This window comes from Gracilinanus agilis, chromosome 1 (genome assembly GCF_016433145.1).
Source record: "Gracilinanus agilis isolate LMUSP501 chromosome 1, AgileGrace, whole genome shotgun sequence".
Classification (NCBI taxonomy): domain Eukaryota; kingdom Metazoa; phylum Chordata; class Mammalia; order Didelphimorphia; family Didelphidae; genus Gracilinanus; species Gracilinanus agilis.
This window is the reverse complement of record NC_058130.1, coordinates 80,592,954-80,619,510: the sequence shown is the minus strand read 5'-3', so window position 1 is coordinate 80,619,510 and position 26,557 is coordinate 80,592,954. Positions and strand designations below refer to the sequence as shown.

Below are 26,557 nucleotides of genomic sequence, written 5' to 3'. Positions count from 1 at the left end.
AAGGAAGGAAGGAAGGAAGGAAGAATTTCCCATAGCATGGTGCAGTAAGTAGACCCAAGAAGGCCTTGGTTCAGGTCTACATTTAATCCCTCATTGCTTCAGGCAACTTGCTAGAACTAAAAATTGCAGAGCAGCTGCTAACTTGCATTAATAGGAGTTCATTACTAAGAGTTCCCTGTAACAATTAAATCATAAGACTGGTCATGATGATCATGATGGTGGTAGTGATGGTTGTGGTGGTGATGGAAGTGGTGATGATGATTATGATATTCCTAAAAAAACATTCTTCTAGGTCTGAAGTACAACACTTGTAACTGAGGCCCTAACAAATCTTTGATAACCTGTTGTCAACGTGAATTTTTGGATGATTCAGTTTACCCTTACCTTTGAGAAATCCCAGTGCCAGGTACCCCTATTTTGGTTTGAATTTTAAGCACCTTTTTGTTTTGGAGGTTTCTCTATTGGGTGAAAGTTTTCCTCTCATGAAGCCCAGTTTCTTAGTTTAACCTTTGCCTTTGATTTGTTACAGCTGATGCTCCTTAATACCCTAGTTGTTGGCTGCAAAGAGGTTTACAAACCTGTTTGTGATACCTTATTATCCAGAGGATATAAGGACTCCCAATTTCCTTTCCTTTTTGGAGAAAGCATCTAGTGTGTTTTCTCCCAGGGTGGAGAGAGCATCTCCCAGGGATGCGTTCCCCAGAGTCTCAAGGCCTCCGGTTGTACATGGTGTTTAACGTTTGACTCTGTGTAGGGACAAAATACTTGAATCTTATCCCTATTCCTGATTAAAGAGTGGTTTTTCTGACTACTTTGGTAGTTCTGGTTTTTCCAAGTTAACACTGTCATGTTAGGTAAGTCCTGGTGCTGAAGCACATGCTTATGATGTTTTAACAAGCCTTCTTCTACCTGGCCCTTCTCATTGAAAACATGGGATATCTCCTGAGACTAGCAAGGCCAGTAGGCACTAACCCTGAAAGTAATGTACCATTATATACCAGAATAACTCTAAAAGGACTTTTGTTCCAAAAGGTCACTGATAGAAATAGCTACAATATGTTTACCTAGCAATGGGAAGAAGGTTGAAAATGGCTCTAACCCAGGCTTTCTGATTACCTGCTGTCTTTGCTTTTCCAGTTTGCATGTTGACAATAAGCACGCTGATGAGAGTACTACAAATGTAAGGCTTCAAGTTCCCTGAGTCATCTTTAGGGCATCTGAAAGTGGGTAGAAAATAAAAGTGAGAAAAAAATTAGTGACAATTCTTCCTTCTCCCACTACCCACCCTCCATCCCCCCAAGCTCCTAAACACATAAACAGAGATCAGAAGGTTTGGGTTCAAATATCTATTCTACTATTTTCTAGCTATGTGATCTTGGACAAGTAACTTAAAATAATAGCAACAATTCACATTTACATAGGATCTTAAAGTTCGCAAAATGCTTTTCTTATAACAATCCTATGAGGGAGACAATACAAATATTATTATTCCCATTTTAAAGATGAGGAAGTTAGGGCTCCAAGAGATTAAGTGACTAATACATGATCACCCAACAAGTGTCAACCAAACTACAACAAAGTCCAAATCTAGCAGTTCATTATATGTTTATCACTATGCCAAATAATTTGGAGTCTTGGTTTCCCCTTTTGTGAAATGGTGAGAATGGCTTCTGGATGACATCCTGAAAAGGGCTATTGTGAGAAAAGAAAAGCATTTTATAAACTTTATATTGTTTATTAAAATGTGAGCTATAATAACATGTATCTTTCAATAATTCTTTTGATACCTACATAGTAGATGGTATCTATAAGGAAAAATGCTACAGGATAAGTAAGTGCTTCTTAATTTGAGCTAGGATGAAATGTGCTTGTTGGTTTTTTTTAATGCTTGAGAGAGAGAAAGACAGAGAGACAGAGAGAGAGAGACAGAGACAGAGACAGAGACAGAGACAGAAAGACAGAGAGAGCTAAAGAAACAAGAACTGTGGAGCACTAGCTCAAGTCATTGACCTAAGACAAATGCCCTGTGCTTGTTTTTTTTTTTGTTGGTTTGCTTCATGACCATTTAAAAACTAGTGATAAAAATAAATATGACATCCTTTTCCTTCTATATCTTTATTTATAAAAATTCAAAAATGAATTTAGCTTTAGTGTGCTACCACACATTAACTTTCTAGAAAAAACTTTTGAAGAAATATTTTAGGTAATTCCTTCCACATTATAGGAAGGGCATTGATTAGTTAGAAATTATTGAGAGGAGGACAACCAGGATGATGAAAAACATTGGGTCCACTACACATGAGATTCAGTTGATGGAGCAGGGAATATTTACCCTAAAGAAGAGTATTCAGAGGGAAGGAGATGGTGATGCTTCAAGTATATAAAGAGCTGTCATATGCAAGAGGATTAGACTCATTCTTTTTTGGTCCCAGCAGGTAAAATTGAGAGTAATGAGTTGAAGCTGCAAAAATACACAGTTAGACGATGTAACATTTTCTAATAATCGGTTGTCCAGAATTAGAATGGAGGCAGTGAATTCCAATACCATCTTCGAGTAGAGGCTGAATGACCACTAGTCAATTGTGTTGTAGAGAGAAACCTTTTGAGGGCACTGGCTAGATTAGAATGTCTCTGAGGTCCCATGTAAGTCTAAAATTCCATAATTAATTCGATTCCCTGACAATCCAGTTTAGTTTCTTTATCATAGCTATTTTCAGAACATGGAAATTGATGTAATAACCAAGATACTACCAGCAGATGGCAAGCAAGGATAGCTCTTAGAAGAAATCCTAGCCAAAGCTCATTGGGTTTGCTCAGGAGACTTGAGTACTTTTATTTGAATAGGAAAATAAAGTGGTCATTGTGTCCACTACCATGATAATTTTTTGAAGTGGCTAATAATTCACAAGTGGAAAATAAGATGAACTCCAAGGACCAAATCACAGATATCTAATTGATACATCAAACTTAAGAGCTGTGAAGTATCCTTGAGAAATCATCTAGCTCTTTCCTCTTTTCCACTTAATTCATCAGATAGTTGTTTACTCTATTGGAAAACATCCCCAGGGAAGAATATTCTACTATTTTTCCTTTATAACTCATGTCAGGGATTAGCATTTCTCTCACTGGCAGAATTCTTTCTCATGCCTAACCTAAACCTTTCACTTTATAGTTTATAGGAGCAGTGTAGGAATGGGGAGCCTAAAGAAACAAAACTATCACTAAGTTGAACCCCTTCATTGTATAAAGGGTAGAAGTGATGACCAGAGAAGACAAATTACTTTTCAAGGTAACAAAAAACAGTGGAAGATGGACATCATGAATCTAGAATAAATAATATGGAGAAATAACTGTAGAAAAGGTTTTCATTCTGCCTTGGAAAGCTGCTGATTGGCTATGTACTATAAGTTTACCTATAAAGCTATAAAAACCCAAACTATATCCTAAGAAATTAAAGCTATTCTCATTCCAAAGGATCTTTCCTAGTGCATTAATAAATAGGTTTTCCTTTCTGTTGGGTTACTCACTTTCTGATTATAAGTCTTGCAGACTTCATTGTTAGTGAGATTCTCCCTAGGCTCTCATGAAACCCATGTTGGGAAATTTCCCCAAATTAATTTTTCCTTAAAAAGGTATTGAGACCATAATAAATTGGTTGGCTCAAGGGGCTAAAGGTTCACGCTACTGACATCACTTCTTGATCACCTCAGCACAATAGAGTCATTAGGAGGAACTCCAGACATTCTCTTGATGGCAGAAAATAAAAGGCAATTCAGGGAAGAGAGCTATATATTCAGATCCCTTTCTAGCTCACTAACCAATGTATAAAATGAGACAGAGTATTTGAAATGTTTTGCAAGTACTTGTTCAATTGTTTCAGATGTGTTCAACTCTGTATAACCCCATTTTGGGGTTTTCTTTTAGACCAATTTGCCATTTTCTTTTCCAGCTTATTTTATAGATGCAGAATTGGAGGCAAACAAGGTTACCTGATTTGCGCAAGGTCACGTAGCTAGTAAGTGTCTGAGGTCAGATTTGTATTCAGAGAGATAAATTTAAGAACTTCAGGTCCAGCACTCTATCCTCTGTGCCACCTAGATGTCCCCAGATGGCACATCTTAGAATGCTACATAATTATAACAATAATTAAGATAATTTTTGAAACCTTTAATCTGGAGATATGACTTTCTCAAGATCATATAGTTAGCAAGTGGTTGAGCTGGGACTTGAACTCAGGCTGACTCCAAACCAATTCTAAGTGTCCTCAATACCTATCCTCATATACTTTTCCTCCTGTGGCTAAGCAAGACTTCTTTCTCCTTTAGTTAACTATGGAATGACTTATAAGTGTTTCATTTTGTTCTAATATTAAATCTGAATTATCAAGGGACTAGCCTAAGAAGACCCACCCCAGAACAATTGATGATTTTTTGTAGGATTAGAACATAATGATCTCCCTGAAGTGGACAATAAACAATGAAGAGGAATATGAGCCAGGGCTGCCTTTATATTCCTAATGGTGCATTTGCTGATGCCTCTACATTAAGATAGTGATTTTTACTGGGAAGTGCTTCCTCACTCTTGGGAAATTAGAGAATAAACTGCCTATGGCCATTCACCTAGGAGAGGGTGATGAGAGTATGCTAATTGTCCTTAAAAAGTATACTTAAAGAGTGAAGAGAAGTTGCAATGAACTCTTTTAGGCTTCCAAAAGTTTTTTCCCAGAGACTTCCTGTTTAGTTATTTAAGTCACTTCCATGTTCTACTAGACAACTAGAGGATTTCCTTGGCATTCAGCATATTTTCAAGAGAGCCTAGAGCATGGGTCGGCAATCTTTTTGGCCATGAGAGCCATAAATACCACATTTTTTAAAATGTAATTTCATGAGAGCCATACAGTGCTCACAGTGCCGCTCCTGTAACAGCGCCTGAAAAAAAAAAATTGACTTTATGGCTCCTGCAGAAAGAGCCATATCTGGCCCTCAAAAGAGCCAGATATGGCTCGAAAGCCATACGTTGCCGACCCCTGGCCTAGAGGGACTGAACTTTAAGAGACTGAAGCAGGTTTTCTTCTATTAGAAAAGTACAAACTAAGGAAAGGGGAGCAAAGATGGCAGAATAAAGATGCACTCAGCTGAACTTTCTCAAGTTCCCCTCCACAAAACTTTAAAATTGAACCTCAAATACAATTCTTGAGTGGCAGAAGCAACAAAAGCTCAAATAAAATTTTTTCTTCCCAAGACAACTTGGAAGGCTGTAAGAAAGGTCTGTCTCACCAAAGTAGTGGTGAAGTCTAGAGCATTGTACAACCAGCACGGTGCCAGCAGAGGATCTTGAAAGCATTGATGGCAGAGGAAGCTTCAGAAGCTCTTAGAACAGGGGCAATTGGGGGAGGTAGTGGGGCAGACAACTAATTGAAAGTAAATTGCAGAGGATCCTTTGCTGGTAGTGGATTCAGGGCCTACATTGCCCATTCTCAAGTTACTAGGATGGCAGGGAAACCCAAAGGAAGACAATAAAGTCAAAGAAGTTATAAGTTAAACTTCAAAGAAAAAATGTGAATTGGCTACAAACCCAACAAGAATTCCTGAAAGAGCTCAAAAAGGATTTTCAAAACTCAAAAGCAGTAGAGGAAAAATTGGGAAAAGAAATGAGAGTGATGCAATAAAATTATGAAAAAAAGTCAATAGCTTAGTAAAAGAGGCACAAAAAATGAAGAAAATAACACATTAAAAATCAGAATTGACCATGTGGAAAAAGAGGCACAAAAATTCACTGAAGCAAAGAACTTTTTAAAAAGTAGAACTGACCAAATGGGGAAAGGGTCATACAAAAGCTCAGGGAAAAAATAATGCCTTAAAAATAGAATTGGGCAAGTGTGAGCTAATGACTCCATGAGATACCAAGAGAGAATAAAACAAATTCTAAAGAATGAAAAAATAGAAAAAAATATGAAATGTCTTATTGGAATAACAATTGACTTGGAAAATAAATTGAGGAAAGATGACTTTAAAATTATTGGACTACCTGAAAGCCATGATAAAAAAAAAGCCTAGAAAATACATTTTAAGAAATTATGAAGGAAAATTGCCCTTGTATCCTAGAAATAGAGGATAAAATAGATCTTGAAAGAATCCACCTACCACTTCTTGAAAGAAACTAAACAATGAAAACTCCCAGAAATATTAGAGATGAATACCAGAGCTCTCAGATCAAGGAGAAATCATTGCAAGCAGCCAGAAAAAAAAAGCAATTCAAACATCATGGAGCCAAGTAAGGATAACATAAGATTTAGCAGATTCCACATTAAAGAATCAAGTGGCTTAGAATGTAATATTCCAGAGGGCAAAGTAGCTAGGATTAAAACCAAGAATAATCCACCTAGCAAAATTGAGTATAATACTTCAAGATGGAAAAAGGATATTTAATGAAATAGAGAAGTTTTTTTAAGCCTTACTTTTTTTCTTAGATTGAAAAACTAAGTATCAATTCCAAGGCAGAAAAGTGGTAAGGGCTAGGTAATTGGAGTTAAGTGACTTGCTCAGAATAACATAGCTAGGAAGGGTCTGAGACCAGATTTGAACCCAGGTCCTCCCATCTCTGGCATTCTAGCTTCCACTGAAATAAAGGACTTTCAAGAATTCTTGAGGAAAAGACCAGAGCTAAATAGAAAAATTTACTTTCAAATAAAAGAATTGAGAGAAGCATAAAAAAAAGGAATTATAAGGGAATAACTAAGGTTAAAGTATTTACATTCCTTTATGAGAAAGAGGTACATGTAACTCCTAAGACCTTCATCATTATTGGGTAGTTAGAAGGGGCATACAAAATCAGAGGGCACAGGTATGAGTTGATTATGATGGAATGATTTCTTTTTAATAAAATTAAGGCATGAGAAAGAAGCAGTGGGAGAAGGAGAAAGGGAAAGGAAAAATGGAAAAAATCATTTCACATAAATGAGGTCCAGAAGAAAGAACTTTTACAATGGAGACAAAGATGGTGGGTAATAGGCTATGCTTGAACCTTACTCTTATCATTTTTGACATACACATTCAATTGGGTATAGAAATCTTTCTCTAAAAGGAATTAAGAAGGGAAGGGAATAAGAGAAGAGAAGGAGACTAATAGGGAAGGACACCTTAAAGAAAGTAGTATTGAGAAGCAGAGCAGACTTTTGAGTAAGGACAAAGTAAAAAGAGAGAGGGGATAAAGAAAAAAATAGGAAGGAGAGAAATACACAGTTAGTAATCATAACTGTGAATACAAATTGAATTAACTCACCTATAAAATGGAAATGAATAGCAGGGTAGATTAAAAACCACAATCCAACAATATGTTATTTACCAGAAACAAGCTTGAAACATAAGAGACACAAGAAGAGGAAAAGTAAGTTGTTAGAGTAGAATCCAAAAAAAAAAAAAAATCAGGGTAGCTATCATAATCTCAGACTAAATAAAAGCAAAAATAATACTAATTAAAAAGGATAATCAGGAAAACTACATTTTGCTAAAAGGTACCATAGACAATGAAGTAATATCAATACTAAACATAAGTGTATCAAATGGCATAGCATTTGAATTCGTAAAGGAAAAGTTAATTGAGTTACAGGAGGAAATAAACAATAAAACTACACTAGTTGAGGACCTCAACTTTCCCATCTGAGAGCTAGGTAAATCTAACCATAAAATAAATAAGAAACGAGATGAGTAGAATTTTAGAAAAGATAGATATGACAGGTCTCTAGAGAATACTGAAAGGGAATAGAAATGGGTATATCTTTTTCTCAGCAACACACAACACCTTCACAAAAACTGACCAAGTATTAGTACATAAAACAACAAAATAAATTAGGATTTACAACCATGTGTAGAAAGTAGAAATATTAAATGCATCCTTTTCCAACCATAATGCAATAAAAATTATATTTTATAAAGGGCCATGGATATAGATTAAAAATTAACCAGAAAGCAAATAATCTAATCCTAAAGAATGAATGAATCCAAGAATAAATCAAAACAATAAATAATTTCATTAAAAAGAAAAACAACAATAAGCCAAAATACCAAAAATATCTTTTAATACTAACATCAATAAAATCAAGAAAGAGCAGAACAAGGAATTGGATATATAATTTTTTTAAAGTAGGAGGAAAAACAAATTTCAAATCCCCAAATAACATCCAATTGAAAATCCTGAAAATCAAAAGAGAGATTAATGAAAATGAAAATAAGAAAACCACTGAACTGATAAATAAGGCAAGGAGCTTATTTGGGGGTGGGGGTAGGACAATAAAATAGATAAACCTTAATGTAGCTTTTTTAAAAGAAAGAAGAAAACCAAATTACAAGTACCAAAAATGAAAAAGGTGAATTTACCACCAATGAAGATGAAATTAAAGCAATTATTAGGAACTATTACTCAATTATGTGCCAAAAAACCACATAATCTAAGTGAAATGGAAGAATGTCTATAAAAATATAAGTTGCCCAGATTGACAAAAAAGGGAAATAAAATACTTAAATAATCTTATCTTAGAAAAAAGAAATGGAACAAGCCAAAAATGAGCTTCCTAAGAAAAAATCTCTAGGACAAGAAGGAATCACTATCAAATATTCAAAGAATAATTCATTCTAATGCCACATAAGTTATTTGGCATAGACAAAGAAGGAGTCCTATCAAATATTTTTATGACATAAATGTAGTATTATATCTAAACCAGGAAGAGCAAAAACAGAGAAAGAAAACTACAGACTAATTTCCCTAATGAATTTTGATGCAGAGATTTTAAATAAAGTACTATCAAAGTGATTATAGTAATGTATTAACAAGATTATACATTTTAGGGGGCAGCTGGGTAGCTCAGTGGAGTGAGAGTCAGGCCTAGAGACAGGAGGTCCTAGGTTCAAACCCAGCCTCAGCCACTTCCCAGCTGTGTGACCCTGGGCAAGTCNGTCCTAGGTTCAAACCCAGCCTCAGCCACTTCCCAGCTGTGTGACCCTGGGCAAGTCACTTGACCCCCATTGCCCACCCTTACCAATCTTCCACCTATGAGACAATACACAGAAGTACAAGGGTTTAAAAAAAAAAATAAGATTATACATTTTAATCAGGTAGGATTTATGCCAGTAATACAGGGTTGATTCGATATTAAACTATCAGCATAATAGACCATATCAGTAACAAAAACAGCAAAAAATCATATGATTATCTCAATAGATGTAGAAAATGCTTTTGACAAAATACAATACTCATTCCTATAAAAAAGATTAACAAGGATAGTAATAAATGGAGATTTCCTTAAAATGATAAGTAATTTAAAACCATTAGCAAGCATTATCTGTAATGGAGATATTCTAAAGCCTTTCCCATAAGACAAGGGTAAAGCAAGGATGTCCATAACCACCACTGTTACTCAATATTGTCCTAGACGTGCTAAGAATAGTAATAGGAGAAGAAAAAGAAAGTGAAAGAATTAGAATACCAATAAGGAAACGAAACTATCACTTTATAGGAGAAGAAAAAGAAAGTGAAAGAATTAGAATACCAATAAGGAAACAAAACTATTACTTTATGAGTGATTTATTGTTATACTTAGAGAACAACTATAAAACAAAAATAAATATATAATCTAATCTAACATATTATAATTTTGTGTTATAATATATAATTATATTGTTGTATTAAATATATAGTAAAATGAATCAAAATTTAAAACTAATTTAAATTTCTAACAACTTAAAGTTGCAAGATACAAAATAAACTCACATGAATCATCAGTATTTCTATATATTACCAAAAAAGTCCAACATCAAGAAATAGAAAGAGAAACTCCATTTAAAATAACTGCTGACCATATAAAATACTTGGGAGTCTACCTTCTAGGACAGATCAGGAACTATAGGGACACAATAACAAAATACTTTTCACACTAATAAAGTCAGAATTAAACAACTGGAGAAACATTAATTGCTCATAAGTAAAGTAAGCCAATGTAATAAAACGACAATTCAGCCTAAATTAATTTATTCAGTGCCATACCAAATTATTTCCCAAAATTATTTCATTGATTTAGAAAAAAAGAATAACAAGATTCATTTGAAAGAGGAAAAGGTCAAAATATCAAAGGAATCAATGGGGGAAAAATGTGAAGGAAGGTGGCCTAGCAGTACCAGATCTCAAACTATATTACACAGTGGTAGTCATCAAAACAGTCTACTACTGGGCTATTTTCAAAATAAGAAGACATTTTAATTTAATTTCTAATATAGCAAGTAACAATAGATATTACCCATATAAGACCAAATGCTGGAGATGGTGGTCTCAATAATTTTTAGGAATTTAAAGGATTTCCAAGACCAAAAAGTTTGAGAATTGCTGGACTAGAAAATTTATTTTAGCCTTTCATTAACATTCTTTGACTATCATGTCAAAAATTCATGTACAAAACTTCATCATGAAGTAAAGTAATGAAAATGTTAGGGTTAGAAATCAGATTCCAGACAGGGGGTATCCAATAGGTTTCCAACAGATACAACAGGAAAATGGAATTATGGTTAGATAGAAAGAAAAATGTGACCTTAATTTTCAACTTTCCGGCTTATTTTGGTTTTTTATTGCTTCCTTGATATGGTTAAAAAGACAATTATATAAAGAGGACAATGAAAGACTAAACAGGCTTAGCAAACTAGATGGTTTGAAAAAGCCACATTCTTTTAACAAATCTACTTTGTCATCAGTTCTTTCACTTGGACAATTATCTGTGTCCCAGAAGAGTCTGCATTAAGCCTAACCCACTAGATCCCAAAAGAGTTCTATAAATTTGATGAGCTAATGGAATTTTTCAGGGATCACAAAAGATAAACCAGACTATTTCGACTACTCTTTAGCAAAACATCTGTTTCTTAGGTCTTCACAGTTCTCTAGGACAAACCCTATTTATTACATGGTCAGTTTCATTTTTGTTATTAGAGAATTCATTTCATGAGCTTTTCTCCCCAAAGGCTTTGCTTTGTTGGAACTTGAGAATTTCTATTTCAAATGGACCCTTTCTTTGTAAAGTGGGCTATTCAAAACTGATAAATAATGTTTAGGATTTCATCTGCATAGGAAACTCCCATTGGTGAAAATCCCTTTATCAACAAAGATAAGAACATGCTCTGCAGCTAATAGTCTCAGAGAGCTGCACAGTACCACTAAAAATGGTGACATGACTAGACTCACCCAGCCAGTATGTGTCAGAAGCAGGTCTTACATACAGGAATTTCTGGCTTAAAGGTTGACTTTTTATCCACTACAATGTTTACTGTCTCTTTCTAATTGCATAAATGGAAATCCTCTCCCCAAATAAGAAATATCAGAAATCTTATTTGCAATCATGTTGCATAAATAAAGAACAGAATTAGCGATACTACAATTTTCTTTCTCCAAATCTCCTACCAAGAATGGAAATCTCTACCTCACTTCAAAGTACCATTCAAATGCTATTTTCCACAAACTCTCTGCTTCCCCACATCATTAATGCCTTCTCCCAAATTATTTTGTATGTATTTAATATTTCCTGATCCATGTGTAAGTTGCTGCTCTCAAGAAGATAAGCTCCTTGAGAGCAGGCCCTGTTCAGTTGTTCTCTTGCATTCCATCATGCCTTATACATAGAAGATGTTCAATAAATATTTCTTTAATAGATTAAATATTTCAATATTTGTGGAGAGAGATATACAATGAAGTTGAATACATTTTTTCTGACTCAAATTTACCAAAATATGTTTTAAATAACTCCAAAGATGAGTTGAGTGGAGTGGCATATGCTGGGAATTTTAATAACAACAAATACTGGGGAAGGTAGATGGCTCAGAATTACTTTATGTACAAATGATCAGATAATATGCTAATTATTTAATTATGAAACTTTAGTATTTCTATATCATGGATGGATGAAGGTCCAAGGAAATTGGCCAGTAAACTCTTGTATGATTCATTAGGCTCTGAAAACTCCTTTAAAATAACTTCTTTTTTTTTTTTTTTAAAGTATCTCAGCATTCCCTTTTCATTAAAAGTAAAATGGAAAAGTTTAGAGCTTCATCATGAGATTGACTAAAGGCTGGTACATTTTTCAGGATAACTGAATGCCAAGCGATCTAGAAAAGTTCCTAATCTGAAGTCTATTGACAGATTTTAGGGGATCTGTGAATTTATTTTTAAAATTTGGTAACTGAATTTCAATATTATTGGTTTCCTTTGTAATCCTGTGCATCTTAGGCTACTTCATAATGATATATTTGAAAACATTTAAAGACATTGCTTTGAAAAGGGGTCTGCAGGCTTCAGTAGATGGCCAAAAGGATCCATGATCCTAAAAAGATTAAAAACTTAGAGGATCAAGAGCAAGATGTCCTCTCTTCCTGCATGCTAGGTGTATCTCCCGCAGCAAATTTATGGAAAGATATGGACATGAGCTGCAGGGTCTTGGCAGGGATAAATGGATTGTGAGCTTCAAATCTGCATCACTGGGGGCAGAACCCACATCTGGACAGTTCCAAAAACCCATCTCGTCAGCAGTGAAGACATTGTGCCCTTCAACTGTATTAGGAAAAGTCATACTGATGGAATTATGATGTCATTCTTACCTTTTTGTGAAACAACATTTGAAATAGTCAGAAATTCCTTCTTCACAATCATTTGCAGTAAGATATTCTGCCTTTCCTTGTTTCAGGGTCTCAGTATTATTGTAGTTAAGTAACCAGCATGTTCCTAAAATAGAGCAAAGGAAATGTGTTCTTACAATATCAAATAAATACATTGAACATTTTCCATATTTTGCTCCTGTAAACACTACAGCAGACTGGTTTATGGAAGTTATATCTTCATTCAAAAGATATTTGGTCAAGGTGGCCTAGTGGATTGAGAGCCAGGCCTAGAGACTAGAGGTCTCTTCTGGCTTCTGATACTTCCTGTGTGACCCTGGGCAAGTTACTTAACCCCCATTGCCTAGCCCTTCCCATTCTTCTGCCTTGGAACCAATACACAGTATTGATTCTAAGACAGAAAGTAAGAGTTGCTTGTTTTTGTTTTTTTTTTTTTCTAAAGGTATTGGTCCAGATATTTGATTTCATTGCTATAGGAAATCTTAATGCAAATCTGCAACTACTCTGCAATTTAGAATTTTAGGGAATTGCCTGGAGACACTGAAAAGGGAGGTGACTTGTCCAAGGTTATGGGCAGCATTTGTCACAAATGAAATTGAAACCAAAGTCTTGACTCTGAGGCTGCTCTCTAGGTATAATGACTTTCTACCTGTGGCGGTGATAATGATGATAACTAGCATTTATATAGTTTAGCACAGTGTCTGGCCCATAGTAGGTACTTAACAAATGTTTATTGCTATAATGCTAATAAATATTTATTGATAAAGTGCTTTAAGTTTCACAATGCATTTATGTTATTGCATTTGATCTTTAGAATCATAAACATCATAGAAAACATAAAGTGTTTCAATGTGGCAGGCACTGCACTAATGTCTTCACAATGTTATCATTTGATCTTCACAACAGCTCTGGGAGGTAGGTATTGTTTCTATCCTCATTTTTACAGTCGGGGAAACTGAGACATAGAGAAGTTGTTTTTGTTGTTGTTGTTTGTTTGTTTGTTTGATTGTTTTAAAGTGTCTTGTTCAGGATCACATAGCTGGTAAGTGTGTGAAACAGAATTCAAACTCAGATCTTCCTGACTCCAACTCTTATATTCTATCTATTCCACAGCCTTGCGGCCTTCATACTGTGTTGCCTTTTTATGAGTGAATCGTTTGTGTGGTCGGCAGCATGATATGAGAATCTTCTTCTCAGGACTTTTTTTTTTAACTTCCTGATGCTTCCTTAACCTTTCAGACTCTTTTATTCTTACTAAATCAATTTAATTTAAACATCTAATGTCTTTCCCTAACTCTAAAATGTTAAAGTCTTGGAAGACTTGTGGAAAAGTACATTTTGTGATGGATTTAAAATTGAAACTTAAGGAAATCTGGGAATAATAAACTAGCTTTTCACAACATCATCATGCATGCTTTTGGGATCAGCATTATGGAGCATAATTTTAAACACGTTAAATTAGGAATGAAAAGAAGATGCCAAATTCTCTGCCTCACTGTCAGTTTAGCTTATGTTCTATAAATTTTCTCCTTACAGCCTTGCTCTACCAGCAATGGGACCTTATGAAAAATCACGACTTTTCTGGGCCTCACTTTCCTCATATGTAAAATCTGGGGGCTTAATTTGGTAATCTCTAAGGAACTTTTCAGTTATTTTTTAAATGTTCCTTGACTATAAAATAGATCATGAAATCGGAGAATCTCCAAACTCTACGGGGCCTTGATAGTCACCTAGTATAACTTCCTCCCAATGCATAAACATACTTAACTTATTTGAAAAAGATTCTTTTTCTAAGAAAATAATTATAGGCCTCAGATAATTTATCCAAATATACTTTTAGCCACAGTTATGTATACTTGAAACTTGGAGTTAAATAATATTATTTTGGAGGCAGCTAGATAGCTTAGTGGATTGAGAGCCAGGTCTAAAGATGGGAGATCCTGGGTTCAAATTCAACCTCAGAAACATCCTATATGACACTGGGCAAGTCACTTAACCCCCATTGCCTACCCCTTCCCCACCCCTTCTGCCTTGGAACCAATACACAGTATTGATTCTAAGAAGGAAGTCAAGGGTTTAAAAAAAAATTATTTTAACTGATTTTTGTTTTACTATTGTTGTAGCTACAAAGAGGTAGGTGAATAAATAATTGGTTAAAAGCTAAGGGATGTGTTTGTACCTACCTACTAGTTCGACTTAACAGGCTGGTGCCAAAATAGATTTAGTTCCTTTTTAAACTGTGATCATTTGCTGACAAATCTTCTGATTCTAGCTGTAAAATACCTTTGATCTAATTTGCCACCTGTGGGTGGCAAAGAGAGAGATCTGAAAAGGAACAAAAGCTGGGAATTGAGGAAATGCATTATTTTCTAGCTTCCCTTGAGACACTTTAAAATGTTCCACTCAACTTTTGTAGAAATCAAATGCAGTTCTAGGAGTGTGGAATGGGAAGAAAAAATAATGAAATAAAATCTTTTAGAGACCAACAGATAAGAGAGATTTAAGAGTTTCCTGTTAAATGGCACCTCACATCTAAAGCTGACAATCTATAGAATATATTCCCAGTTAAAATATTATTTATATTCATAACCTCAAAATGGCAAAGTACCACTTGAAGTTTTTTCTCTCTCTTCTTTCTTGGCTCCTTGAAGCATCAATTATAGCTAACATTTCATGCAATCTTCACAATCATTTTATGATGTATAATATAACTATTATTTTTTTTACTTAATAGAAAGGGAAATCTGAGGCACAGAGAAGTAAAATGACTTACCTAAGATCACATAAGTGGCAGGAAAAGAACTAAATATTAGTTTCCTGACTCCAAATCTAAGTTACTATGTAAGGTTTGTTTTGTTTTAAGTAGAATAAAGGTTTCCTATGAAGGTTGGGCTTAATGGATACTTGAAAAAAGCCTGGGAAGCTAGAAGATAGAGGAGAGAGGAGAGAGTTTCAGGCCCACAGCTGGTAGATGGAGTATTATGAGAGAGAAATACAACTAGTCATGCAATTAGTAAAGCAAAGAACTGTACTAAGGCCTTTGGATTACAAATTTAATAGTTTTCACAATGTATCCATCGCCCCCAACTAATAACTTTAGTATCTCTTAGTTGGATTTAAAGCTTTCAAAGCTATAGTAGCTATTACATGATAAAAATATATACCAACAACTAATATTCAATTAAACCGAAGGAGTATTTATTAAGTTTCTCCTATGAGTAAGGAACTGGAAGGGCTACAGAAACAAAAATGGAAAACAGCCCCTCTGCTCAAGATGGTTACACTCTAATGGAACACCAGAAAAGTAGGATACATTTTCTTCACATGATGGATGCAGCACATAGTAGGTATTTAATGAATGTTTATTGAATTCAATTGTGACTATTTTTTTTTGTATATATAACAAGTTGTTATATCTATATTGTTCCAAGAATGGAAAACAACTTGTTTTACTACTAGGATGGCAAATCAGCCAAAAGACAGTCCTTCTAGAAGGCAGGATCTACTATTTGCATGTAAATTGATCCAGGGAAGCTCTTGGACCTTACCAAGTTCCTCTATTTAAACAAAGTTTGGTTGCCTAAGCAATGAGTCAGTTCCTACAGCTGCTTACCCAGCAATGTTAGTAAACAATACCTCTTTATTATTTCCCTTTATTTTTGCACTATAAACCAATCAAGTAAGAACAGCTGTTCAAAGTACAAGAGGATACCTGGTGAGCTCTAGAATTTACAGAGAGAAAAGGTAGAGAAGAAGAAAGACAACATCGAAATAATTAGTCTAATCAAATTAACATGCCATTATATAACAATTATCCAACACTACATAAAGAAAATTAGAATAATTTAACTCACTTTACCCAGATTCATCAGCTGCCATGAAAATAAAAAAATGAAATTCCACATAACACGTGTGTGTTATCTTCTATAGCTCAGGTTAGGAAGCACAGCAAATACTTTCAATACGTATATCAGAAAAATAATCCAAGCTTTCACAGAAAATGAAGTCAGTCCTAAAACATTTACTAGTTGGCAAGTGGTAAGGTACAGCAACAGATAAGATTAAGGAATCAGAAATCAGCTTGCTCTTGCTCACTAATGTAAATTGCTCCAAACTCTAGCCCTTCCTAAAGACCAAAAACAACAGCTTTGAGAAGAGTTTCAAGTCAGGTCAGAAGTGAAAGATGTGAACTTCTGAGAATAAGAACAGCAAAGGAGAGAACCCATAGGACAGGATTTTTCTCTTCCCACTCAAGATACCTTTCCAAGACAGCTACTCCAATGTTAATAGATTATTGTAGAAATACCTGAACATTAAGTAATTTGCTCACTCTCTTTTCTAAACAGATGCATTCTTAAAGGAGTGAGCAGATAAAATGTCTCCCCCTAGTAGTGACACAGATCTAATTGAACTCTCAGGGAGATTTGATTCATGTAGGGTGGGAAAGGGATAATGTATCTAATAATATTAAAAACCAAACAGATAACAAGTTATAATCTGGAAGTGCACAGAATGCTTTTGGATCATGATTCATAGGTTAGTAATACTGCTGCCTCCTTAGTCTCCACAAATAATAATAATCTGAGGTACACAGTCTGTGCTCTTTTTGTAGAACAGGGCTTCCATAAAAAGTGTCTCTCTATAACAATTATACAATATATGGAATGACTATATTTTTTTAAAAAATAATAGTTCTGACAACACATTATAGAACTGTGAAGAAAAAGAAATGTTTATCTTTTATATAAACTGCTGGTGATCTTTAGCATTCCAGTTTCTAAATTTGGACTCAAGCTTACTGGTTTTTCAATTACTAGAACTTTGCTTCTTTCAGCATCTTTTAACTTCTATGGCCTGTAGTGATTGTGTGCATTCTTCTGGTCTTGCTCATTACCCTTATCAGTTCATATGCATCTTCCCCATTTCTGTGAACTCCTTCTATTTGACACACAAGTCATTTTCAGGAGGCTTTCATTGATTTGCATTTACTTGACTTGGGAGGTATACCATATACACACCTAATGGAGCAAAGTTCCAATGTTTTCTTTCCAACTCAGATGTTTTCATTCTTACTATTTCAAATATTTTTGTTGATTGTTGTCACAATAAACTGGGCAAAAATCATAAAACTCAAACTTTAAGAAATTTCTCTTTCACTTAGATTTTTGTTCTGTGCCCTTGGCACTCTTTAGAATACAGAATGTCACAATGGCTTTCAAAAACTACAATTTGTATTTAGTAACAGGAAGAGTTCAGGATTGCCACCATCTTAAAATTTTCTTCCAAAGTTATTGTCTAGAATAAGTTTATGTTTTAGAAGAAAGTAAGGGGTAGGGGGGAGCCAAAATATGTATTTCAAAAGTCTTCTATTTCCAGTTGATTTTACAAGCATCTTCCTTTATTATAATAATGAACAGTTCCCAGTACAGAAAAGAGATGCATTCCAGAAATTCAAACACTCTCTCTTAGCTTATTCTGATACCTTAGAGAAAAAGTATTGTTTTACAAAGTTGATCACTCTATTGCCAGGTTTTTGTCCTAGAGACATTATAAAAAGGCAAAAAGTGGTAGAGAGGGAAAAGGGCACAGCCATACACAAATCTTAACAGCTATTTTACTTGAAATGACAAAAAATTGTAAATAACCTATTTGTCTGACAATTAGAACATAGATGTGTAAATGATGGTATATTCATGTAATTCAGTATGTATAGTGCTATAAAATGTTAAGTGGTAAGGTTACAAATAAATATAGAAAGATATATATGAAGTCATGTAAAGTGAGATCAACTGAGCCAGAATAATATATCTTGACTACATTTTTTAAAAATATATAAACAAAGATAATTGATTCTCAAAAGTAACATAAGGAAATATTGTTAATGATAATTTTATTTAACTGAACTTGAAAATGAAGAGACCAAGATTCTAATGCTGGCTTTTCCATTAACCTAATGTGTGTCTTTAGAGCAAATAATTTAGTTCCTTAGAATTTCAGTTTTTTCATCTATAAAATGAGCTAGTGGGAATAGGTAATCACTAAGATACTCTCCAGTTCTAATATTCTATTAAATTTTTGCATTCAAAAATTTTTAGTATTCTTTTATTTTCCTTCAAACAATATTCTTAAAAAACTGTTATATTATTCTTGTACTTTGAACAGTAATCTACAAAGGAAAGACATTTTTCTTGACAGAGTAAATTCACTAAAATAAGATACTTAAAATATTTTGTATTGCTTACAGGATTTACTTTTATTCTGAACACAGAGTGAGTGACTGACTAGTTGAAGTCTGAAGGATATAGAGACCCTTAGGAAATAAATAGAACAGGAATAAATCACTAAGTTTTTGTAAAGCTGCAAACTTACCATCCTCTGAGTCATTCCTTGAATTTTTCCCAAGAGCGGAAGCTACCAAAAGGATCCAGACAAATCCTGCTTGGATTAGTAGTCTCCACCTATGCTTCCAATAACCTCCTTCCATGGGGACAAAAGCTCCTTCATTCAATATGGAATGAGCCCAGGGAATAAGGTGCAAGTGAGAAAATCCCCACCCCCTTGTTCTGTTTAGGGACTGAAGCTGAACTACCAAACAAAAGCTTCCTCTTTCTCTTCCCAAAATGAAGATAGCATTAAATGTGCCTGCTTTCCCTCTTCTTTTTTTTTTTTTAATTTTTATAACAATTTCCACATGAGTTTTCCAAAGTTGTATGATCCAAATTGTCTCCCTCCCTTTTTCTCTCACCCCTCCCAGAGCTGCCAAGCAATTCATTCTGGGTTATACATGTATTATCACACAAAATCTGTTTCCATATTTTTCATTTTAAGTGAATAACCTTATAAAACCCTAAAACATATACCCAAATAAAAAAAGTGATAAATCGTATGCTTCCATCTGCATTCTTACTCCACCAGTTCTTTCTCTGGAGGTGGAAAGCATTCTTTTTCATAAATCCCTCAGAATTTTCCTGGATCATTGCATTGCTGTTAGCAGCAAAATCGATTACATTTGATCATTCCACAGTATTGCTGTTACTCTGTATAATATTTTCCTGGTTCTGATTATTTCACTCTGTATCAGTTCATGTAGGTCTTCCCAGCTCTTTCTGAAATCATCTTGTTCAGCATTCCATCATTTCAATAGTATTCTTTCACTGTCATATAACTCAATTTGTACAGCCATTCCCCAATTCAGAGACATCCCTTTAGTTTCCAATTCTTTACCACCACAAAGAAACCAGCTATAAATATTTTTGTACAAACAGGTCCCTTCCTATTTTTAAAAATCTCTTTGGGATAAAGACCTAGTAGTGGTATTACTGGATCAAAGGGTATGCATTGTTTTATAGCTCTTTGGGCATAATTCCAAATTGCCCTCCAGAATGGTTGGATCAGTTCACAATTCCACCAGCAATACATTAGTGTCTCAGTTTTACCACATCTCCTCCAACATTTATTATTTTCCTTTACTGTCATATTGGCCAATCTGATAGGTATGAGATGGTACTTTAGAGTTTTAATTTTCGCTTCTCTAATCAAGAGAGATTTAGAACATTCTTTCATATTATTATTGAAAGATTTTTTATTTCATCTGAAAACTGCCTATTCATATCCTTTGACTATTATCAATTGGGAATTGACTTGGATTCTTATAAATTTGACTTAGTTCTTCATATATTTAAAAAATGAGAACTTTATCAGTGAAATTTGTTATAAAAATTTTCCCCCGGTTTATTGCTTTCTTTCTAATCTTAGCTGCATTGGTTTTGTTTGTACAAAACCTTTTTAATATAATAAAAATTATTCACTTACTTTTTGTAATGTTCTATCTCTCTTGTTTGATCATAAATTCTTCCCTTCTCCATAGATCTGATAAGTAAATTATTCTATGTTCCCCTAATTTACTTATAATATCACTCTTATGTTTAAATCTTATCCCCATTTTGACCTTATCTTGGGATACGGTGTGAGATATTGATCAAAACCTAATTTTTGCCATACTCTTTTCCAATTTTCCTAGCAGTAAAAGTTGGGATCTATGGATTTATCAAACATTAGATTGCTGAGGTCATTTACCCCTAATCTATTCCATTGATCCATACTTGTATTAGCAGTACCAGATTGTTTTGATTACTGCTTTATGGTACAGTTTAAGATATGTTTCTGCTGGGCCACCATGCTTCACCTTTTTTTTTTTATTATTGATTCCCTTTATATATCAATATTTTGACCTTTTGTTCTTGCAGGCGAATTTTTGTTATGATTAAAATTGAGAGACTGGCCATGGATTTTATTATTATATTTATCAGAAAGGAAAGGATGAGCCTCCATTTTGTTAAGGTCTAAACCTCTTTACTGCAGGAACCACCACCATGCATCTATCTATCTCCTTCCCAGAAGCCCACATACCCTCTTCCTTCTCTATGCAACCTTTTAATTTTAACTAGCTCCTCCCTCCAGAGCGAAGTTGCACACTGACTCATTCAGACTGGATGTACAGGGGATCCCAGATGTGCAGGCTATAGCCAGAGGAAGATGTCACATGTGTGACATCAAAAGGTTTAAGGGCAAATTTCCTCACACATTGTTATTTTTCTAGTTCTATAAAATAGTTTTTTGGTAGTTGATGTGTATGACATTGAATAAGTAAATTAATTCAGGTAGGATTATAATTTTCATTAAATTAGCTCAGCCTACCCATGAGCAATTAATGTTTTTCAAATTGTTTAGATATAGATTTATTTCTGTGAAAAATATTTTGTAATAGTGTTCACACAAACCTCATTTGTCTTGGTAATAGATTCCCAGGTATTTTATATTGTCTAGAATGATTTTAAATGAAGTTTCTCTTTCTAACTTTTTCTGCTGCACTTTGGAAATATATAGAAACGCTGTTGATTTATGTGTGTTTATTTTGTATCCTGCAATTTTGCTAATATTATTTCAACTAGTTCTTTAATGTTCTAGGATTCTTTAAGTATACCATGTTGTCATCTGCAAAGAGTTTAGTTTTCTTATTACTTACTTTAATTCCTCAGATTTCTTTTTCTCTTCTAATTGTTGCCTTTCTAGTATCATATTAAATAATAGTGGTGATATTAGGTATCCTTGCTTCACTCCTGATCTTGCTGGGAAGGCTTCTAACTTATCCCCATTGTAGATGACACTTGCTGAATGAATACTACTTTTGCTGAACTTTTGCTGTTTATAAATATATATCAGATAAAACCTAGAACTGAAAGCTTTAAAAAAAAATCATCCTACTATATTATTGAACTTTTGAGCCCACTGACTTCCCATGAACATTTCGGGGTCTTTGAACTACATTTCCCATGAGCTCACTGGCTTCCTGTCTTGCGTAATGATGTAGACAGTTAAGTAACTGATGTAGACAGGATAAAATCAAGTGACCTAACTGGCACCTCCTCTTTTTCCTCCTAAAGCAGCATGGTGGCCACAAGTAATGGCAGGTCTTTCAAACAGCCCAAGATAGCAAGGCATATGGCTTCATTTTTCTAATGGCTACCAATAAATGTTTTAAAACAAAAATATTTATAAATCTAGCCTTCTATATTCATTTTTTTTTTACATTTTTGGTGACCAGAATTTTTTGGACAAAGAACTCTCATTTTTTTCAGATAGCTCAACAAGCCACATTCCTTCTGCCATGACTTTTCACCCTCCCCACCACAGGCAGAACTCTGAAAGAACTCCAAATTCTCTCAGGAGCTTTGGACCTGCTTCTGCTGTTTTTTTTTTGTTTTTGGTTTTGTTTTCGTTTTTGTTTTTTCTCTCCTCCCCATTCTCCCCAGCCACCTGGCTACCTTCCTTTGAGTGGCTTTTGGGGGAAAGGGGAAAGTTACTTTTCTGGCAAAAGCCATGCCTTTGCTGAGAACTCATGCTGTTTATTCCTGCCTGCTATTCCCCATTCCAATCCCGATTCCCTCAGACCACAGCTCCAGTAGGCCAGCCCAGCCTGACCCTCCCAGGGTGGGGTAGCTGATTCTGATCTGCCTGCCTGCCACTGATTCCAGATGCTGCTTGAGGACTCTGGCCATTCCTGGAGCTCTGAAGACTTGGGAAGTATAAACCCCCTTCTTTTTCATTGTGCACACCAGAGAGTTGTTTTATTTTTGAATTTCTTTTGCCAATCGACTCATACAATCCCATAACTCAGCCATGTAGCCTTACCTGATCTGGGTGTTGGCCTTTACTCTCTTCAGGGAGGAATGTGTAAATTCTCCGGGGTGGGGGGGTGGGGTGGGCATGTATGTTTTAAAATCAGAATGTATGTATTATAATCTATAATATAAAATTTAAATTCTCTTGAGAGTAATTTCAAGATAAGAAATTTGCCACTTCCCCAGAATCCAGACAACGAACCTGTTTGGAGAAGGCACCATGAAGATGCCTGAAGAAACCTACACTGCATCAAAAAGACCCAAAATGAACTTTGGGGTGCAGTTGGTTGAACTATGGGGGGTTGAATGCATTTGTTTTGAATGTACACTATCATGCTGAAGGGGACTGCCCCCTAATTGGCTTTTTGTCAATGCATCTAGCTATCACCGGATCATTGGTTTTGACCTCTTTTCTTTTATCCCCAAATTTCTGTAATCTATAAGTCAGTTATGTTCACATGATCCTTTTGGGGAGATTGGTCTCCCCAAGAGGATCACAGGGGGGAATGTGTTATAAATCAAAAAAGGATTTTAAAAATAAAATAAGACAGACGAAATTGGAAAGTAAATTAGTTACAGGAAAGAAAGTCAAGATAAAAAAAATGGTAATAGCTTGGTAAAGGACCCACAAAAAAATATTGAAGAAACACCTTAAAAAACAAAAAAGGTCAATTGATAAAAAGGGAACAAAAATCAAAAGAAGAGGACTCCTTTAAAAGCAGAATTAGCCAATGGAAAAAGACATACAAAATGTACTGAGAAACTTTCTGAAAGGCAAAATTGGCCCTTTGGAAAAAGAGATACACAAATTCACTGAGGGAAAGAACTCTTGACAAAAGAACTTGGCCAAATGAAAAGGAAGTACATAAGTTCACTCAAGAAAATCATGCCTTAAAAATTAGAATCAGGAAAGTGGTAGCTAATAACTCCAAAAGGCATCAAGAAAAAAACCAAGTCAAAAGAATGAAAAAAGTAGAAGAAAATGTAAAATATCTCTTTGGAAAAACAACTGACATAGAAAACAGATCCTGGAAAGATAATGCAAGATTATTGGACTATCTGAAAGCCATGATTAAAAAAGAGCTTAGACATCAACTTTCAAGAAATTGTCAAAAAAAACTGTCCTGATATTCTAGAACCAGAGGGCAAAATAGAAATGGAAATAATCCATCGATCACCTCCTGAAAGAGATCTCAACAGCATAACTCCCAGGATTATTATAGCCAAATTCCAAAATTCGAAGGTCAAGGAGAAAATATTGTAAGCAGTCAAAAAAAAAAAACAACAATCCAAACATCCTGGAGTCTCAATCAGAAGAACACAAGACTTAACAGGTTCTACATTAAAGGCTCAGAGGGCCCAGAATATGACATTCCAGAGGACAAAGAAGCTAGGACTTCAATGAAGAATCACTTACTCAGTAAAATTGAGCATAATCCTTCGGGGGGGGGGGGGGCGGGGGAAACCTAAATAAAATGCATATTCAATGAAAAAGAGGACTTTCATACATTCCTGATAAAAAGACCAGAGCTGAATGGAAAATTTGCCTCTCAAATACAAGACTCAAGAAAATCACAATCAAGAGAATCAAAAGACATTAAATAAGGTTAAATTGTATATCTCCCTACATGAGGAAATGATTCTTGTAATGCCAAAGAACTTTGTCAATATTAAGACAGGAGTATCAAGAGACAGAAGGCAAGGATGTGAGTTGTATATGATGGGATGATATAATAAGTAAAATTAAATTAAGGCAAGAGAAAGAGAAATGCTTTGGGAGGAGGGGGAAAGGGGAAAACCAGGAGAACATTGTACAATGACAGGAATACTTTGAACAACTGTGAATAACAGCTATTCTCAGCAATACAATTATCCAAAACTATCTTTAAGGACTCATGATAAAAAAATGTCATCTGCTTCTAGATAAAAAGAACTGAATCTGAATCCTGAAGCAAACTTTTTTCACTTTCTTAATTTTTCTTTCTATTTGAGTTTCCTTTCACAACAGGATTAATATAGAAAAATGCTTTACATGATTACACTTGAAGGAGATGGCTTATCATCTCCTGAGGAATAAAGGGTTGGGGATAGCAAGGAAGGGAGAGAATTAGACTCACTATTCTTTGAAAAATGTTGGGAACTGTTTTTCCATGTAATTGGGGGAAAAATAAATTTTTTTTAAAATTTAATACCAAAGGACTGTTGATAAAAAAAAAAAAATGCTACCCATATCCTGAGAAAGAACTAATAAAACTCAAATACAGATTGAAGCATATTTTTTTTTTTGCTTTTTGTAAAATGTCTAATATGGAAATACATTTTCCATGACTTCATATGTGTAATGAGTATCAGATGGCTTGGCTTCTCAGTAAGTGAGGAAGGGGCTGGAGGGGAGGAAGAGAACTTGGAATCCAAAAAATGAATATCTAGTAGATACACAATACTTATTGGGAGCATTGAAAAATATTTTTCTACATATTTGTATAGGTAAAGAAGGGAAAAGGCTTAGTTCTGAGAAAAGAGTTAGAAGACTATTACAATAATCCAACAAAAATGATGGGGGTATGAAATATAGGAATGGCCATGTGAGAGGAGAAAAGGTGAACATGAAAGATTCTGGAGAAATAGAATTGAAAGGACTTAAAATCTGACAAAATATTAAGGTTCAACTACAGAGAAGAATCAAAGATGACTGATTCTATGATTGAGAGGCCACTGGTGCCAGCAAAAATCTACTCTTCAAAATTAGCTAATTGTTTTTAGGGTAGATATTCCTAAAGCAAGGGGGAAAAAAACCTTTACAATTCAGTTAAATATACTGTAAAAGGAAATGAGTTTACAAGCAAATAAGAGTTACAGTCATTGCCAATTAAAAGACCTGGGTTCTAATTTCAGCTCTATTTAAACTAACAAATGAGGTGACTATGGTCAAGTGGTTCTTGCTTTCTGGGTTTGAGGTCACATTAAACATGAAGTTCTTTCAAACTTTAAAATTCTATGTAAAGCATTCTCATACTTAAAATTTTCATTCCAGGTATGTCACATGATGCTTCAAAATTTCATCTCTTAGTTCAAATTTTCTAGAATTTAACAAAAAAGTAAAGGATATTTTATATAATATTAACTGGAAAAATTCAACCTGTTAAGAGTAGAAAGTTTTATTTAAAAAAAATAAAAGTTTTATACATAAATATATTTTACATTTACTTTTTCTTATTTAAACAAACCTCTCTGTAAAAGCTAACAAATCTATGGTCATTCTGCTACAGTTTTAGTATGTAATTTTAGATTTCTATATATGAGAACAGAACCACTGGGGGAAAAATCTAAATAGAAGATCTTTTAGAATTCAAGGTATTAACAAAAAATAAAGTACTCTAATAATTATAACAAGTGCTGCTGAGATTTGGCAAAAATGATATGAAAAGGATAAGCATGGAATATAATATATGGCTATTTTAAGTTTTTGCTAAATTCTTATTTATATATAGCATTTGCTAATTGAATCACTTTTTTTCTTATTCCTTAAGTTAGTGTGAAAAGTCATACATACTATAAGCAGGTAATGTTCTACCTATTGCTTAAATCACTCACAATAGTACCAAGCTCCTTAATAAAATTGTAATGGGAAACTTCATGATGTTTGAATAAGAATGAGAAAACTTGGCAATCAACAGCTATACTGGATTTGGTATGTAAAAAGAAACTTAAATTTGTAAACTTAAGTACCAT

At 34.4% G+C, this 26,557-nt stretch overlaps 1 protein-coding gene across 1 annotated transcript in view; it reads right to left on the bottom strand.

Annotated features, from left to right (window-relative positions):
• The window catches only part of PKD1L1 (polycystin 1 like 1, transient receptor potential channel interacting), a 176,696-nt gene extending 157,355 nt beyond the window's left edge, over window positions 1–19,341 (bottom strand). Inside the window, exons 1-3 of the mRNA XM_044656906.1 lie at window positions 19,014–19,341; window positions 12,627–12,750; window positions 1,117–1,217 (exon numbers count right to left, since the gene is read on the bottom strand). Of these exons, the coding sequence (XP_044512841.1) occupies window positions 1,117–1,217; window positions 12,627–12,750; window positions 19,014–19,128 (340 nt within the window). The 5' untranslated portion in view covers window positions 19,129–19,341. The remainder of the gene's footprint in view (window positions 1–1,116; window positions 1,218–12,626; window positions 12,751–19,013) is intronic.
• Window positions 19,342–26,557: the final 7,216 nt, after the last annotated feature.